The sequence below is a fragment of the Entamoeba nuttalli genome, assembly GCF_000257125.1.
Source record: "Entamoeba nuttalli P19 unplaced genomic scaffold asmbl_9056, whole genome shotgun sequence".
Lineage (NCBI taxonomy): Eukaryota > Evosea > Mastigamoebida > Endamoebidae > Entamoeba > Entamoeba nuttalli.
The window spans coordinates 41,380-59,507 of NW_008579434.1; the positions used below are offsets into that span (position 1 = coordinate 41,380).

At 26.4% G+C, this 18,128-nt stretch overlaps 12 protein-coding genes across 12 annotated transcripts; 7 read left to right on the forward strand and 5 right to left on the reverse strand.

The window, feature by feature from the left end:
- Window positions 1-413: 413 nt before the first annotated feature.
- Window positions 414-2,219, reverse strand: ENU1_192890 (serine/threonine-protein kinase, putative; the record flags this gene model as incomplete). Its single annotated transcript, XM_008861878.1, has 1 exon — window positions 414-2,219. One exon carries the CDS (start codon window positions 2,217-2,219, stop codon window positions 414-416), a length of 1,806 nt encoding a protein of 601 aa, XP_008860100.1.
- A 113-nt stretch (window positions 2,220-2,332) lies between these two features.
- On the reverse strand, window positions 2,333-3,552 carry ENU1_192900 (DNA 3'-phosphatase domain containing protein; the record flags this gene model as incomplete). The annotated part of the gene is made up of 2 exons (XM_008861879.1): window positions 2,333-3,379; window positions 3,433-3,552. The coding sequence occupies 2 exons, from the start codon at window positions 3,550-3,552 to the stop codon at window positions 2,333-2,335; spliced, it is 1,167 nt and encodes a 388-aa protein (XP_008860101.1).
- A 600-nt stretch (window positions 3,553-4,152) lies between these two features.
- Window positions 4,153-6,251, forward strand: ENU1_192910 (RhoGAP domain containing protein; the record flags this gene model as incomplete). The annotated part of the gene is made up of 2 exons (XM_008861880.1): window positions 4,153-4,984; window positions 5,053-6,251. 2 exons carry the CDS (start codon window positions 4,153-4,155, stop codon window positions 6,249-6,251), a joined length of 2,031 nt encoding a protein of 676 aa, XP_008860102.1.
- Window positions 6,252-6,330: 79 nt separating this feature from the next.
- ENU1_192920 (PQ loop repeat protein) lies at window positions 6,331-7,359 on the reverse strand (the record flags this gene model as incomplete). Its single annotated transcript, XM_008861881.1, has 2 exons — window positions 6,331-6,929; window positions 6,996-7,359. The coding sequence occupies 2 exons, from the start codon at window positions 7,357-7,359 to the stop codon at window positions 6,331-6,333; spliced, it is 963 nt and encodes a 320-aa protein (XP_008860103.1).
- Window positions 7,360-7,616: 257 nt separating this feature from the next.
- Window positions 7,617-8,024, reverse strand: ENU1_192930 (hypothetical protein; the record flags this gene model as incomplete). The annotated part of the gene is made up of 1 exon (XM_008861882.1): window positions 7,617-8,024. The coding sequence occupies one exon, from the start codon at window positions 8,022-8,024 to the stop codon at window positions 7,617-7,619; it is 408 nt and encodes a 135-aa protein (XP_008860104.1).
- A 491-nt stretch (window positions 8,025-8,515) lies between these two features.
- ENU1_192940 (tyrosyl-DNA phosphodiesterase, putative) lies at window positions 8,516-9,828 on the forward strand (the record flags this gene model as incomplete). Its single annotated transcript, XM_008861883.1, has 3 exons — window positions 8,516-8,614; window positions 8,668-9,483; window positions 9,535-9,828. 3 exons carry the CDS (start codon window positions 8,516-8,518, stop codon window positions 9,826-9,828), a joined length of 1,209 nt encoding a protein of 402 aa, XP_008860105.1.
- A 369-nt stretch (window positions 9,829-10,197) lies between these two features.
- Window positions 10,198-11,526, forward strand: ENU1_192950 (hypothetical protein; the record flags this gene model as incomplete). Its single annotated transcript, XM_008861884.1, has 1 exon — window positions 10,198-11,526. One exon carries the CDS (start codon window positions 10,198-10,200, stop codon window positions 11,524-11,526), a length of 1,329 nt encoding a protein of 442 aa, XP_008860106.1.
- A 105-nt stretch (window positions 11,527-11,631) lies between these two features.
- On the forward strand, window positions 11,632-12,524 carry ENU1_192960 (DHHC zinc finger domain containing protein; the record flags this gene model as incomplete). Its single annotated transcript, XM_008861885.1, has 2 exons — window positions 11,632-11,883; window positions 11,928-12,524. The coding sequence occupies 2 exons, from the start codon at window positions 11,632-11,634 to the stop codon at window positions 12,522-12,524; spliced, it is 849 nt and encodes a 282-aa protein (XP_008860107.1).
- Window positions 12,525-12,663: 139 nt separating this feature from the next.
- On the forward strand, window positions 12,664-13,125 carry ENU1_192970 (hypothetical protein; the record flags this gene model as incomplete). The annotated part of the gene is made up of 1 exon (XM_008861886.1): window positions 12,664-13,125. The coding sequence occupies one exon, from the start codon at window positions 12,664-12,666 to the stop codon at window positions 13,123-13,125; it is 462 nt and encodes a 153-aa protein (XP_008860108.1).
- Window positions 13,126-13,272: 147 nt separating this feature from the next.
- On the forward strand, window positions 13,273-13,703 carry ENU1_192980 (transcription initiation protein SPT4, putative; the record flags this gene model as incomplete). Its single annotated transcript, XM_008861887.1, has 2 exons — window positions 13,273-13,490; window positions 13,535-13,703. The coding sequence occupies 2 exons, from the start codon at window positions 13,273-13,275 to the stop codon at window positions 13,701-13,703; spliced, it is 387 nt and encodes a 128-aa protein (XP_008860109.1).
- Window positions 13,704-14,136: 433 nt separating this feature from the next.
- Window positions 14,137-16,065, forward strand: ENU1_192990 (long-chain-fatty-acid--CoA ligase, putative; the record flags this gene model as incomplete). Its single annotated transcript, XM_008861888.1, has 1 exon — window positions 14,137-16,065. The coding sequence occupies one exon, from the start codon at window positions 14,137-14,139 to the stop codon at window positions 16,063-16,065; it is 1,929 nt and encodes a 642-aa protein (XP_008860110.1).
- Window positions 16,066-16,322: 257 nt separating this feature from the next.
- On the reverse strand, window positions 16,323-17,701 carry ENU1_193000 (pumilio family RNA-binding protein; the record flags this gene model as incomplete). Its single annotated transcript, XM_008861889.1, has 2 exons — window positions 16,323-17,453; window positions 17,513-17,701. The coding sequence occupies 2 exons, from the start codon at window positions 17,699-17,701 to the stop codon at window positions 16,323-16,325; spliced, it is 1,320 nt and encodes a 439-aa protein (XP_008860111.1).
- Window positions 17,702-18,128: the final 427 nt, after the last annotated feature.

Here is an 18,128-nt window from a genome sequence, read left to right on the forward strand (position 1 = left end):
ATTTGATTATTCATTGCATTTAATTTCCATGTATTAATATATTTCATTAAATGTTCTTTTATTATTTCTTTTACGACGTGTTTTGTAAAATTTCATCATATAATCATTATTTATTTTCAGCATTTCTCTTATTTCATTATCTTCTATGCACGTTACCTCATTGTTTTAATTATTTCTAGTTATTATTCATCACTGTAATATTCTATATTTCTTTTATTCATTTCATATCTTTATATTATCTTATTTTATTTCTCTTTCTTTACTTTCTTTCATGACAGTCATGTGTTTTTGAAAGAAATCTTTTAACAACTAAGACTAGTTGAAATAAATAAAAGAAATTGTTAATGAAACAAGAGATAAAATTTTTTAAATTAACTGATTGTTTTTCAAATAATATAACATTATCATTACATTCAAGGAATTTCATAACACCTTCTCATATAATTTGACTGTTGCGCATACTGTAAGAATTTATGTGTTAATAATTCATCACATGAAGGTCTATCTCTTGGGTCATAAGCAAAACATTTATTAACAAAATCTACAAATGGCTCGATTGCTTTTGTTTCGTCTCTAAGATATTGTGCTCCAAATGCAGCTGTTTTAAACATTCCTTTAATAACACCATGTTCTTTGTAAGGTGGTTGGGATTCAAGTAATTCTTGTGCAACACATCCAATACTCCAAATATCAACTTTTTCGTCATAAGGTATTTGTTTAATAACTTCTGGTGCCATATACGATTTTGAACCAGCACGGTTTTGTGGTTGTGATGACTTTCTAACTACTAAACCAAAGTCAATCACTTTAACACAGTAATGGTCATCCATTAAAATATTTGCAGTTTTTATATCTCTATGAATAAATCCTGTTTGGTGAATATAAGCAATTCCCTGTAATGATTGTTTAAGAATATAAGCAATTTCACTAAATGATAACCCTTGGTTCCTTGGCTTTAACATTGACTTTAATGTTCCTCCAGAACAAAATTCCATTCCAATGTATACTTTATGGTCATATAAAAAACATCCAATTGTTTTAATTAAATTAGGATGATCCCATAATTTCATTCTTGCAACTTCGCACCCTATCTTTGCATATCTTTCATCAACACTATGACGAAGTACTTTTAAAGCTACAGCAGCTCCATCTTCTTTTCTTGTTGCTTTGAACACTTCTCCAAATCCACCTTTACCTACTGAAACAAAATTACTATAATACTTCTTAGGATCTTCTTTAATGCAGTATTGTCCTAAATCATCTTCTTGTAATGGAACTTGAGGAGGAGGTGGTGGTCTTCTTGTAAGTTCTTCTTCTTCTTTTTTTGTTGTTTTACGATCTCCAACAGTAACACATCTTTTTTTTGTAACCGCACGAAGTATTTCACAAAGGACTGGAAAATTATCAAAACATTCTTCTGGATACAACATATTTTTAATACAAACCTCTCTACAGCTTTGGTGTAAATCTCCTAATTTACCTGTAAAGAAATCTTTTACAGGAAACATTATGGGTTGACGAATATATTGATCACAAGTCAATAAACATTCATATGTATCATTCATGTCTATATCACTATCAAAATGTAATAATATTCTTCTTATTGATGTAGTAATTTCCAAAACATTTCTTGGGTGTCTCATAATGTTAACTTTATCACACATAGGACACATAGTTAGTGGAATTCTTCCTGTTTCTCCATATAATACAAATAATCCATTAAATATAATCATATCTCTTCTTGCCCATGCAGTTTGACCTCTTTTTTTACAAGCAACAGTTCTTTTTTTATTAACATAGTCTTGATAAAAGTCTTGTTCAAAAAATAACATAGTAGGACGTGTAGAAATACCTCGGAGCAATTGAAAAATTTGTAATGTATCGCTCTGTGATTGAGTAATAATAAAGTATGTTTTTGGATTCTCTACAAAATCAGTTACAATTAATTTAATCTTCGAATTATTATCTTCTAATGTAACAAATGAAAAAGATGAGAATAAAAGTTCTTCTCTTGGATCTCCATGTCTTAGAAAATATAATTTTCTTATATCAAATCTAAACCATAACATTCGATATTCGGTTCTTTTATTAAATCCAACAGCTACATCAAAGAATATTTGGTTTAACGGTGTTCTTTTATCATTTGGTGTAAGCATTAATTGTTCAATTAATTGACGAGAGTCATAATCCAAGTTATGGGCATACGGAGCTTTCATCATTGTCTTAACCAAAGCACCACTAAATCTGTTTTTTCAAGTTTTAAAGACTTCCAAAAAAAAACATAAAAAATTAGAAATTTCCGAAAAATTAATAATAGTGTTTTTTTTAATGTTTAATATGAATAATATAATAATTGTTTTGTATCATTTGTTAATAAATAATCTTCTTCTACTACAAATGGGATAGTTATAATTTCTGTAAATCCTTCTTCTTTTCGTGGTTGAACAAATTTTTTATAATATACATTTATAGCAATTGCTGGAATATTTTTATTTGTTGTTAATGCCCGAAAAGTATTTAAGTGGTTTGTTAATTTTTTATCACATTCAAAATAAAAACATCTAATAGGAATATCATTCTTTTTCGCTAACTCAATAAATTCCTGTCTTCCTTCAATAGTTGGATTTGAATTATCAATAACAAGTGACTCATTTTCAATCAATTTCTTTGCTTCTCTCATACATTTTGTTTTATTACCTAATGTATCCATATTGATCCATCCATACCCCTTTGGTTTTAGATATTTCTCATAAAACGAGGTTTTACCTGAAGCTGGAGATCCAACAAATAAAATCATTTCCCTACCCTCTTTGAATTGGATTTTCAAAAGATCTAACCTTTCTCTTCCAGAGACTAGTGGAAAAGAATTCATGTCTATGTCGTCCCACTCAAATTCACAAGGTTTCATTCCAAGAAAATATTCTTCAGGTGTATTAAATTTTATCCCAACATTTTTTGCAAATTTACGATCACTGCAACTAAAGTCTTTCTTTTTTCCTTTCATCCAATTATCTCCTCTTCCTGCAGCATCTCCAATAAAATAACTCTTTGACTTATCAATTTTGATACACTGATTATTCTTCTCTAATAATGACCACATTCCTGGAAGTGGTTTTCTATAAATATTATCTGATATTGCAACAAACACTTGTACATAAATCTCATACATCGCTAATTGTTTTATGATATGTTCTATTCGTTGACAAAACTCATCACACTTTTTGGTATTTATTTCACCACGACTCATGATCCCTTTTTGGTTAGTGAAAATGACAATCTTTGCATCTCTTTCGACTTCTTGTTGAAGTGTTGGTATCACTTTTTCATTTAACCACTTCCAATCTTCTGAAGACGTGGCAAAAGTTTTACCAGTTTTTGTCTAAACCAATCAATAAAACAAGTTAAATAAAAAAAAAGAAATGAATTCCAAACCGTAACCAAAGTACCATCTAAATCGAACGAAACAATTTTTGATTTAGCCTCACATCGTGAGTCACTAAAAATCATATACATCTCATTTTTATTTTTTAGGTACTTTTTCCAAAATTCCATGAACTAAGTTAAGCATAGATCTTTCACTCTAGTTCTTTTAAAATACTAAACAAAATATATAGGTAAGTTCATGAATTAGAATAGTTAATTTGTTAAAAAAAAAGAAGAGAAATTATATCAAATATCAAAAAAATTTCACTAAGAACAACAAAAGCAAGGCATTAAAATTAGTAGTATAACTTGACACTGAAACAATAAAGTAGAAAGATAAAATAGTATCTAAAAATCAAATTTTGATTTACAAGATTTTATCTTTACAAAATAACATAACAATGTATTTTTACCTTAATTTAAATAATTAAAGTAAAATAATTTATTGCATAATAATAAATGTATCTAACTAATCTAAAAATAAAAGTTATAGAACAAGGTGGAAACTTTCATATGAAAGGTATTTTTGTTTATTGAAAGAAGTAATTATATTTTGTATTTTCAAAGAATAACAATATAAAGTGAAATGAAAATGTTATAAATATATATTTTTTTTCAGAAGAAATAACATTTTTAAAATTACAAGAATTTTTTTTATCTTTTTTATTAAAATAAAAGAGTTAAAAAGAAGGAAGTATGAATTAATTAATTACCATTTGAAAATTAATTATGCCATCTCAAAAGAAGATAGAAAAAAGACCAAAAGATGTTCTTCGAGAAGTTAAACGAATGTCAATGAATAGAGAGCGGATAAGTAATGCTGGGATTATTGGAATGTATGTATTACTTGGAAATGAGGTTATTGTAAAAACACCTTCCAAAATATCATATCAAACACTTCCTCATTTAAAAATAGAAGACACAGTGGTATATGGTCAAAACGTAAGACAATATTTAAAAAATCAATATGGTTTTGAAAATATAACAGACTCTAGAACAAAAGAAATTATTGTAATGAATGCTGTGTCATCAACATTTATGGAATTATTAGGTGGAAAACAAACAAGAAAGAAAGGTACAAGTAAAAATGTTAAATTAATGATTTTTGAAAGTATAAAACCTTTTAATAAAATTGGATTTCAACACTTTGCAGAGTCAGTAATTAATATTGTATCTTCAATAATTAATGATAATAAATGCAAAAGACAACAAACTGTACATTTACAAGCTTATGATGAAAGAATTATTGAAACCTTTAAAGTTATATCTTCTAATCAGGATAATCTTGATGAAAATGGACTAGAAATAGTTAATATGATACTTAAACAAGTAGAAACTATTTATCAATCGGATGTTGTTGAAGATCAATTCTTTAATCCTATAATTCAACAACCAATGGATATATTTAATTATGAAATTGTTAATGAAATAGCTTTTTGGTATTATCAACAATTATTTGAAGAAAAATGTTATGAGTACATTGAAGGATTAGCTGAATGCATCAAAGGTCATGCTGAATATATTGACTCAATATATTGTATTAATCTTCCTGGATTATCAAGTTTGTTCTTTAGTTAATAATATTACAATCATCTTAAAAAAAATGAACTAATTATATTTATCTATTAGAAAGTGTTGGTTTAAATCATATCAATGAAAGTTTACAGTGCATTTCAAATGAACTTGAAACTATTTCAGAACGTTTTCGTTTTTGCCATCATGAATGTCATAGTCTTATCGAAAGGTTAAACACTCTTATACTCAGTCAATCAAAACAAGATGCATCAAAGATTAGAGGTGAGTTACAATGTCATGGACCATTACATCTTCATTCAATTATACAATCATTTCAAAGAATGTTTTCTGAATGTGACCTTCAAATTAGTGCAAACAGGGATATGCTAAAAGCTGTTGCAAATGCACAACAACAAAAATTATTAAATGATATTAGAGAATTATCTGGAAATGAAAGCAATCGTTATTTGAAAAAAGACCTTAAAGAAATCTTAAAAGAAGAACAAAAAACCAAAGACCAATTACCAAATCAAATAGAAAGTATTTTTTTGTATATAATTAATTCATGCTGTGAAAAAGAATTCATTATGAATAAAGCTAATAACCAAGAAAAGGATTATGCTAAAGAAGTTTTATTAAGAATGGACCAAATAGAGTTTGAAGGATTACCACCAAATGTAGTTTGTGAATGCCTTAAAATGTTCCTAAAACAATTACCAAATTCTTTGATTAATTCAGAGTTGACAAATACAATTATACAACAATGGAATAATCTTGGACAACCAAACGAATATTCAACACACAATAAACCTGTTCGACAGATGATTAATTCATGTAATAAAGAATCAATAACACTTCTTACAGCTTTACTTAAGGTGTGTTGTAAAATAGAATCACTATCTGATGTAAACAAAATGAATGAACAGTCTTTAGCAGATAATCTTTATTCATGTATATTTTCAATAAACTCCCTCTCAACAAAACCAATAAAATCTAAACAAGTTCAAATAGAACAATTAAAGAAAGAGTCAACATTAAAAGAAATTATTGTTTTTCTTATCAAAGAGTTTCAACATCTTTTCCCTGAAAATGTGAGTGATATTACTACAATGCGTTCTCAAATGAAACAAATGAAGATTGATAACTGTTTTGGAACTATCCAACGTGTTGTTGAGAAAGCAGATGTAAAGAAACGAGGAACAACTATTTCTATACCACATAAAAATGAACCAAAAACTCTTTTAGTCAAACCTAAACCGTTATTAACAGAAATTCAAGAATTTTTAAGAAAAAAAGGAATAGGGAAACAATAAGAATACGTTTGTAATCAATTCTAAACTAAGAGCCTTTTTTTTATTTGTTATTAGTTATTAAGAAATAAAATATTAACTACTACTGATCTACCCCAGTTAACAATGGTTGTTTTTCATCTTTTCTATGTATCCACCAATTTTTAATATATTTATAATAATAATACTGAGCTATAACAACTAAAGACATTGGAATAACAAAAAATGAACCAATAATATATGCTAATTTTGCTTCATAAAATGTTGGGTCAGTAAGATCAATACCAGAAATAAAAAGAGATAATGAATAAAAAATATTGGCTATTGTTGCCATGATAAATAACAAAATAGATAATCCATCAACATTCTTGGTTCTATAAATATGAATTATCTGTGGAATTCTTCCAAAGAAATATAATAATCCTGAAACCCATGCAGAAACATCCCCTATTATCCGTTCTAAGAGAGAATAATCCTTTTCTCCACAATAAGGAAGGTCATCTGATTCATCTAAACTATTCATAAAATATTCTTGTGCAAAAACACATAAAAGTGTCATTAACACAATAACAAATCTACTATTACTAACTTGACTATAATTGTCATTTAAATCTTCTTCATTAATTATTGTATCATCAGAAATATTATCTGGAGGAGTTGCGATTGATGAGTCAGAACTAAGAATTTGATAATCCTCTTTATCTATAAAAAAGTTAGTTTAAATACCAGAAAATAAAAGAGTGTTGTCTAAATAAAAAAAAAACAAACGATATTTCTTTCTACATATTAACAAATACCATGCATATTGAGACAGCATAATAATATCAATTAAAACAAAATAAACAGAGGTTAATAATTGTACTTGTGTTTGGTCTGTAAAAATACAACCTAATAAATTTGTTATATCACCACCTAACCACATTACAAGAAATGTTATTGATAATGATTCTGGCTTTTTAGTTTTAAAGGTTTTATACAATTGTGGGAATTGAGCACACATCCAGAAACCAATATTAATTAGTCCAAATATATATGAAGTAACATCAAGACCATCATAAAAACAATTATGAGTATATTTTCTAAAAATCTCAATTGCCTCAATACCATTTTCAATGGGGCATATACAAGCCATGTCTAATAAAGAAGGACTTTTTTTTCAAGTTTTCTTTGTATTTTTTGACAGTTTATTAAGTAAACTATTTATTGAGCTTTTCAGAATTGTTTCAAAAAGTAAAAAAAATTTGAAGGAATGAACAATAAATAAAAACTAAAAACATTATTTTATTAATTATGTTATTGAACGATTTTTAAATTCAAGATTATTGTGTTATTTTTAGACTTTTTTAAGTTGATAAAAATATCATGTAAAGAAATAAATACATATTATAATTATTTTGTACTTCTTGAATTTAATTCTTTAGCAGTAATCTTTTTAATTCTCCCAAATGATCGAATAGGTTCCCGGTCAAATTGTTTTAGCTCATACCTAATTCCTTCATGCTTTGTATAACCTTTCTCTACTTCTTTTATAGACATGTTTGTTACAACTCTATGGAGCATCTGAAGAGTTTTTTCCATTTCTTCTTCTGACATACATTCTTTGTAATGAGAAGCATTGACTAATTGTTCTTTTAAGTACATAAATTGACTTTTAAGATTTGGAAAGCATGAATATTTACAGAGCATTAAATTGAGTTGCTTAACTCTCTTCTCAATAATGGCTTTTGCTTTACTTTCAAATTCTCTTTTAATTGCATCGGAAATATTACCAGAACTACTATAGCTTGTGTTAGACATGTTTTTGATTTTTCTAAGAATAAAGATCTCACATAAGAGAAACGTTATAAATTCTCATTCTACCCTTTTATCTAAGAAAAGAATAACATGATAAGAAAAAATCTCATAAAAAAACTTCTTTCTTTGTTTTTACTTGTTATTGCTCCTTACAGAACTTCTAAATCATTCTTTAGAACTTTCTTTTTTTTTTCTAATTGAAGATTAAATTATTATAATGTATAACAAATTAATTAATAAAGATATTATTTAATATTTTTATTACTTCTTCTCAATAAATTACCATAATTTTCAATGTTATTTATTATTTATTAATGTCTTGATATTAAGGAAATAATAATTGCGTTAAGCTTTGGATTAAGGGAAAATTACAAGGTTGGACCGAATTATCTAAAAGCTAAATGTAGTTAATTCACTAAACGGTTATTTGATTTAGATCAAGTAATTTCCCTGAATTAAAATATTTTTTTAAGTCAATCTTATTTTTTTATTTAATGTCTGAGAAATTGTTTCATTTGAATAAATTAGAATTAACTCCTTCTTTAATGAAGGAAAAAGATACAGTTTCATTACATGATATTTTTAATACTCCAGTACGTTTTTTTTATTAAGAGTATTTTAAATTTAACTATTAACTTTTTATTAGGGAGAAATATATTCAGTAACTCTTACTACATTTGTTTTTGACCTTCAATGGCTATTTGATGAATTACCAATCTTAACAAGAATTCCTGTTCAGTTCGTCCATAATGGAACTCTCAATTATTTTGACCAATTGCTTATTCAAGAATATAAAGACTTTGAAACATTCAGTGTTCCTTTAAAAAAAGGGTGTCATCACGTCAAAATTATGATAATATTATATGAAGGTGGTCTCCGTTTTGTTTTGTCAACAGCAAACCTTATTCCACTTGACTATAATCTCAAGTCTCAAGGAATATATATCAAAGATTTTAAACCTTCTGAATCATCAACAGTTCTCAACGAAAAAGGAGCTCATTTCTTAACAACATTACAAAGTTATTTCACTTCGGTTAATGTTACTATTTCATATCTTTCTGACTTTGACTATTCTACTATTGATGGATGGCTATTATTATCAATTCCAGGGACTCATAAAGGGAATGACCTAAATAAATATGGAATGAAACAAGTATATGACATCCTTAATAATAAACTTCATGTTCAATTTACTAACCATTGTACTATTGCTGCACAAGCGTCTTCTTTAGGACTTTTTACTAACCAGTACAGAAGAGAGCTTTCACTCTGTTTAACGAACCAACCTGAATCAAAATTTCAGATTATATGGCCAACAGAAGATTTTATTCGTACGAGTGAAACAGGATATCATGGAAGTTGTTCATTCTTTCTACGAAGTAATTTTGTAAAAACCTGGGAAAATTACTTTTATAAATTTCTTCCTCCATTTCCAAGACATCTTATTCAACCTCACATTAAAGTTTGTTATGAATTTATTTAATTTATTAATACTGCTTTTATTTACTAGTAGACATATGTCATTTATGAAGAAGACATTCCTAAATATGGTATTTTAACGTCTTCAAATATTTCTGGTGCTGCTTGGGGAAAACCAACAAATTCTACACTAGAAATAAATAACTATGAAATGGGAATGTTATTCATTGACAATTTCACATTAACTAGATTTCCATTACCATATGACATTAAACAATCAACAAAATATTCTTCAACTGACATTCCATGGATTAATGATATAGATCATGAAGTGATTGATATAGATGGTTATGTAATAAAAGATAATAACTTTATCAAATTGGTATAATAAAGGAACTTAAAAAGGTGCTAATAAAAAAAAGGAAACTTATAATTCATTTTGAAAACTCATTTATGTCAACTGAACTTAACAACGTAATAATTAAAAACCAAAATAATTTAACTGAACTTAAACAAAAAACACTTGAATTAGATGAAAGAATGAATAAATGTGATGAAAAAATTCAACAACTTTATTCGATGTATTATTTAGACCAAACATATTCTGACAAACAAAATATAACATCAAATCAATAAATTATTTTTTCATTTCAATTTTTTTTTTGTTTTAAAAATTTTTAAGAATTTTAAATAAATTAATTTTTCTATTCAATCAAAAGATTAACTTCATCTATAAATTCAATTTTTATTAGTATTAATGCAAAGTAATTCCTCTTCCCCAAGTGGTAATGAAACAAATAAAGACCATAATCCAAAAGATTATCTTTATGATATTGTTGTTGAAAAAGGTGAAAATTTACCAAAAGCAGATATTGGAGGACGTATTGATGGATTTATTGTATTAAATTTTTCAGTTTCAAAAACAAGCTTGAAAAAGAAAAATAAAAGTAATTCAAAAGATGAATATAAAAAAAAATTGAAAGAAATTGAAGAAAAAGAACAAAGAAATGAAGAATGTGAAAGTGTAGAACGTTCATGTCAAACAAAAGCGGTGATGAATAATTATAATCCCATTTGGAATTCAAGATTTATTTTACATCATTTAACAAAAGAAACAGTGTTAGTTGAATTATTTGATTATGATAAATTAAGTGAAAATGATTATATTGGAAAGATAGAAGTTAATTTATCAGAATTTGGACAATCATTCGTTGATAGTCCAGCTCCTTTAACATTATCAGAAAAGTATAAAGACCAACGACAAAATATTCAACTTCCAACAGAAATCTTTTTTTCTTTTGGTAAAATATTCACTTTAAACAAAATTAAAAGAATAATTACTGAAAGAGGTATCACTGATATTGAAATTGATACAAAAAAAAGAACGGTTATTAAATCTCTTAAAAATGATGGATTAGATGGATCATTCTTTGCAATTAAATATAATGATGATTATACTGTTGATTTTGTTGTAATGTCAACTGATCCAAATAATGTACTTTATATATCTAGTGAAGAAGGATATTCAAAGAAATTTTTAGCAAAAGTAAAAAGAGAAGAAGAAGAATTTGATGTATTTGGTAAGAAAGTAAAATATTGTATGGTAATGAAAAAAATTCCTTTAATTAATCCTTTATCCCTATTTTCTCTAAGAAAATTATACGCATCATCAAAATATACATTGGACTCTATTACTACTCCTAGAGGTTGGAAAGGTAAGCTTTCCTATTTTCAAGCTACATTAATATTAAAAGAAACTTTCTTTATTGATATTGATGAACGTATCCTTATGGATGAAGAAGGATTCATTATAAGTATTAAGGACCAAATTAAAACAAGTGAAATTGCAATATATCCAAAAATGGACTCTCCTTATTGGATGGCATTAGTAGAAGGAAAAGAGAATTCGATTATATTATATGATAATGGACGTAAATTTGATGATATTAAAGATTGGATTACAAGTAAAGTATATGCTCAGTTAGAATATCCTGTTATTCATAAAGATGTAACTTTATTATTTTTTGAAGAAGATCCTGACTTTCAATACAAGTTATTAGTTGATTTAATACCTTATATCGAATAATTGAATTTATTTTAACTTTCGTTACAGTATTGTTTCATTGGACTGAAACCAACGTTTTTTTTTAAGTTTTGGTTCAAGGTTTATAAGAACTTAAAATATTTAGTTATGGGAAGTGATTTTATACCAAAACATTTTCAATACAAAAAATATCGTTTCTTAGCTGTTTCATTTACAACACTCATTTTCTTCACTACTATTTCATTGTTTTGCTCTGAAGAAATACTTTGTATAATAAATAACAGTTATTGTTTTCTTGTTTTTTATTTCTTCTTATATGTTCCTAACATAATTTTAACAACTTGGTCATATTATCGAACTGTATTTACAGATGTTTGGTTACCAAATGATATTGACACTGTTTGTTTTTTCTTATACTTTTGACCTTTTATTTATGTCAATAGAATACTGATTTTAAAATTTGTAAACGCTGTCATCACCGAAAGCCTATAAGATGTCATCATTGCAGTCAATGTCAAGCTTGTGTATTAAAAATGGACCATCATTGCCCCTGGCTCGGTACTTGTGTTGGATTTAAGAATCACAAATTCTTTATTCTCTTCCTCTGTTATGCTGGATTGACTTGTTGTATTGTAACAGTTTTTTCTGCATTATTTAGCGTATTAGATTATCTTCAGAATAAAGCATTTACTGTTTCTGGAACTATTCATTTAGTTCATTTACTTGTAGGAATTGCATTTGGACTATCAGCATTTTCTATGATCACAGTTCAGATACCAATTGCCTTAACAAATTCTACAACTATAGAACGTGATTATTTCTCTTGTTGTAGTACTAAACAAACAAGACAAGATAATCCATATGACTTAGGTAATATCAAAAATCTTCAATTAATGTTTGGAACTAATATTTTGACTGCGTTATTACCTATTTATACTACCCAAGGAGATGGAATGCATTGGGAATTAAACAGTGAGTGTTTTGATGAAGAAGAACAAAAGTTAGTAAAACAAAATAGTAAAGAAGAAAATAGTGAATAAAATAAAAAAATTTATTTGTTTTTTTTGTTTTTATTATTTTTTATAAAAAAACAAAATTTCAGATGAAATGCTCTGATGATAAATGACGTGGAGCCAATTTAACGTTATAATGAACTTGAATAAACTGTTTAACCAAACTATGTACAGTTATATCTTAATTATTCCTTTCCTCACTTTATCTTTTGCTTACGACAAAAAATGGGAACCATATATGGGAGAATTAAGGTGGTACTCATATGAAGAAGCTCTTGAAGCAGCTCAAAGAAGAAAACTTCCAATCTTAGCTTTCTTTGGTGGATTGGAATGTGAACAATGTGGTACATATTATCAAGTGTTTGATCAACACCCTCGATTCAAGGCATTAGCTAAAAGGTTTATTCTTTGTGGTTTAGATGAAACTGATGTATATTATCATATGGAACCATTTAATAAAGAAGAGTATTCTCCTAAATTTGCCTTTTTCGATAGTAATGGAAAATTACTTCCATTTGACAGTTATGATGATGATGAACATAAGTACTTTTATAGTAATATTGATCTTGTTATTAATGCAATGGAAGATGTTGATGATTATATGGCTGATTATCAACAAGAATTATAAGTAAAAAAATGTTTATTTTACTTTATTTGTTACAATGAAAATTAATTCATTTAATAGTTTAATGAATTATTTTTTTAATATATAAAAAATGGAAATAAAAAAAAAGAAAAACTACAAAAGAAATATAAATTTTCTGTTTTTATTAAGATGAGTATTGATGATCCTCTCGTTAATGATGATCTTATTGAACAAAGAAGATATCGTGAATCAATGGACCCTGTTATACCAAGTAATTTTAATTCATTACGTTGTTGTAAAATATGTGGATTAATTAAGAGTCAAGAACAATTTCAAAGAGATGGATGTGATAATTGTAAACGATATTTTGATAACTGGGAAGACTATGTTTCTAGTAATTTTACTGGGTTTGTTACTTGATTATTTATTTGTTATTTCTTCTAATCATTAGTATGTTATCATTACTTCGACCTGATAGAAGTTTTATAGGAAAAGTTCTTGGTATGAAAGATACTTATGTGTGTGGTTTATATGCTGCTTCTTGTGAAGATAGTGTTTCTCCTGAAATAGAGAGTACTGCTGCAGTGAATGATATTCAAGTGTTTTGTTTAAGAAAATAACATTTTTCTCTTCTTTGATTATTTTTGTTTTTTTTGAATTAATAAATAAAATAATAATGTTATTTAATACTAGTGTTTATTTTTGCTAATCTATTTTAAGAGTATTTTCTTTTTCATAATATTTTTGTATTAGTTAATTTCTAATTCAAAACATGGAAATTTGATAAATTCCATCGGTGTTTGTGATGATATGTTTTAGGAACTATTAGTTTTTGACATACAAATTAAATACTACAGAAAGTAGAATACGAAAAGAAAAATAACTAAAACACTAGTAAAAAGTGTGAAAATATAGAAAAAGTTTAGTTGCAGACTTGAAAAAAGTAAGGAAAAAGGATATTTGAAGAGAAACTTCCACTTGTTTCTGGGTCACTTGAAAAACAATCTCTAGAATGAACTGATAAATGTTATAAGAAGAAAACATATTTTAATAATGGATACAAATCATAGAAAACATACTATCTATGTCTATCCTGACGACTATGAAAAAAATGGAAATAAATTACTTGTTTCAGATCATCTATTAATTCATAGCCCTATTGATGCAGTAGAACATTGGGTAGAAGATGACCCTGACCATCCTTTTATTGGAGAAAGAAAATATATTCCAGGAGGAAAAAGAGGAGAGTACGAATATTATTCTTATAAAGAAGTTTTAGAGTATTCAAAAACTATTGCACGTGGGTTAATTAAAATGGGAATTAAAAAAGGAGATAATTTAGGATTCTTTTCTAGAAGAAGACTTGAATGGCATTATCTTTTTATTGCATGTAGTTATATTGGAGCAAGAATTTGTAGTTTATATGAAAGTCTTGGTAAAGAAGCTGTTAAATATATTATAGGACATGCAGAACTTAAATATATTTTTACTTCAAATGAAAAAATTAAAGTTTTAGAAGAAGTTGGTTGTTTGAAAAATATTATTTTTATTAATGAATTTGAAGTAGAACAACCATCAAAAGATGGTATTTTAACTTCATTTCTTGATGTCTATAAATTAGGTCTTGCAAATACTGACATTTTATTAACTAAAGTTAAACCAGAAGATGATGCATTATTAATGTATACAAGTGGAACTACTGGATTTCCCAAAGGAGTTCCTTTAACTCATGAAAATTTAATTTCATGTGCAACAAGTTTAGTTGAAAGAATTCCTTTGGAACTTTTGTTATTACATCCAAGAGGAACTGACCCAATGTCTAGTATATCTTTCCTTCCATTAGCTCATGTTTTTGCTATAGTCTTAGAAATGACAATATATCGTCTTGGTGGAGTTATTGGTTTAATGTCTCAAGGTATTCCAACACTTGTAGAAGATATTAAATTAATGAAACCTGTAGTTCTTGCTGCTGTTCCACGAGTTCTTCAAACTATTTATAGTAAGGTAATGGAAGGATTAAGAGAAACATCTTGTTTAACACAATTAATTTATAACAGTGCTTTTTACTTAAAAGAAAAACGATTAGAATTTGAACCAACTGCTTTAACTCCAAGTTTTGATAATATCTTCTTTGGTCCGATCAAGGAAAAATTTGGAGGTAAATTACAAATTATTATTAGTGCTGGTGCTCCTTTGACAGAAGAAATTGCTAAATTTTTTAGAATAGTTATTGTAGATGCTTTATTTATTGGTTATGGACTAACAGAAACTACAGGAATGGGACTAGCTTCACAATTTTCAAATGGAATTCATCTTGATGTAGCTGGCAGACCATACCCAACTGTTATGGCAAAAATAGAATGTGTTCCGGAAATGGGATTTTGTACTCAAAATGAAGAATGTTGTGGAGAAATATATCTTAAAACAACTGCTGGGTTTAAGGGATATTATAAAGAAAGTGAAGAATATAATAATGAACATATAAAAGATGGATGGATTAAAACAAATGATATTGTTAAGTATCGTAAAGATCATGATTTTGAAATTATTGCACGAGCAAACAATATTTTTAAATTATCACAAGGAGAATATATTTCAACCGAGAAAATAGAAAATATACTTCAAGAATCTAACTATGTTAAAGATATTTTTGTTGATGGTAAATCAACTTTAAATTATTTATATGGTATTATTGTTCCTCAATTTATATTCTTAAGAAAAGAAATTATTGGAACACCATTAGAAAATAAAACAGATGAAGAACTATGTAAAAACCCAAAAATTATTGAAATAATATTAAATGATTTAAATAAAGTAGCAAGTGAACATGGACTTATGGGATATGAAAAAGTTAAACGTATTATTCTTCATCCATATTCTTTTGATATTGAACGAGATTTAATTACACCTTCATTAAAAATTAAAAGAAATAATGTAAAAAAGTATTTTGAAAGAGAAATTACTGAATTACTTAAAAATTAAGTTGAATGAATTATTTCTTTTATTTATTTTTCTTTATTTTTTAAGCTCAGGGATGGGATTAGTCTCCCCTGGAGCTAGGAAGAATATATAAAAAATCTATTAACACTTAATTAATTGATTTTTATTATTTTCTTTATTTTTTAAAGACTTAAAAAATATAAAACTAAATGAATGATTAAGCTTAATAATAAAAGCATCATTTATGTGTAACTATAAAAACTTAATCTTTGTTCAATGAATTCAAAGTTTCTAATGATTTATTTCATTGATTCATCTAATGAATTTAATAAATGTTTGGCATAAATGTTCTTTCTTAAGGAATTAATATTTCTTTGAACATAGGAAGTATAGAATTGTAAACGTTGGTCATTATTCATCATAGTAAACATTCTTTGAAGAACATAGTTAGCAAATGGATCTTTCATCATTTTATAAATCATATCGTCAGTACAATCAAATAACTTCTTAATGAGAATTTGTTGCTTATTAGAAGGTCCAAATTGAACACATTTTTCCATTACATTAGAAGAAAATTTTAATAATGAGCTTGCAAAGAAAACATCTTCAACTTCATTAATAATTGCTTCTCTAATTGTATCATTACCAAATTCTAATAAATGTTGAATAACATAATTACCAAATTGGTTCATTGAAAGTACAATAATATTCCCTTGTAATTCTTGAAAAATTTGATTATTAAAATTATTATCTCTTTTTTCAATAATTCTTTGCATAACTCTGCATCCAAATCCATGTCCTGAATATTTTTCAATTTGTCCTTGAAGAGCAGAAAGAATTTTTTCTATACACCCCCAATAATTTTCTATAATTTTTTGAATAACATGATTTCCATTTTGGTCTTCAATTAATTCAATAATACTCTTTTCAATTTCATTGAAAATACGTTCATTTTCATTTGTATTACTATATTCAATAATCTTTTGAATAACTCTACATCCATACATATGTTTAGATAATTCTACAACCTTTCCTCTAATAATGGAATGCACAAATTGACGTAATTTATCATTTCCTAATTCAATGAATTTTTGAACAACATAATTACCAAATAAATCATTCATCAATTCATATAAATCTCCTTTAATACTATCAAATAATTCTGTAATTTCAAAATCTTTTGCAGTAGTTAAAAATGTTTGGATTCTTCTACTTCCTTGTTGATCTTTACATAAGTCAGTAACTGTATAGTTATTAGTTTGTTGAATTTTTATATGAGAATTGATTGAAGTACTATTAGATTTTTTATATGTAGGTGGACTAGAAACAAGTTGTTTAACTCTCGAACTCATTTGATAAAAGCTTGGTGAAATACAATTGGCAGAAGTAGTTTTACTTGAAATTTTTCTTCTTGGAATAAAAGGTGGTGCCTAAATTCATTAATAATTATTATGTATTATTTAAATTATTATTCATTTATTTAACAAACATTATAAACTGCATTATTTAAAGGAACTGAATTTGGTCTTTCCATATTTGCCATCATTTCTTTTGGTGGTTGTACCGTTATTGGGTCATATGTATCATAAATAAGACTCTTTAAAGACTCTACATTTTTTTCATTATCTTCATCTTCTTCAAGAAGAGATAAAACACTTTTAAGAAGTGGGGATTCCATGTTGTTTATTAAGTTTATCTATTTTTTAAATTTTTTCTTTTTTAATTTAAAATAGTTTCATTTCCTCTCTTTAATTCTTCTTTTTTTTTAATTTTTCTTCAAAACTTATTTAAAAACTCTTAATGTTTGTTTTATAAACTTTATATAAACCTCCATTTTCTCGTATTTTGTATTTAAATGGTTTTTTAAATATCAATTTTTAATGAATCTATTACATTTTTTATTTATTTATTTTTGTTATTTTTTTCATTTATATTATTTTGTTTATCATTAATTAAAATTAATTAAATTAAATGTTCAATATTAATTTAATAAATTAAATTCTAAATTATTAACCCTGTTGTAGGGTATTTCAACAAAGAAAAAAAAATCTAAAGTGACACTGATGTTCTGCCTCACTAAGACCAAAGCCCTCAACGTTGATGTT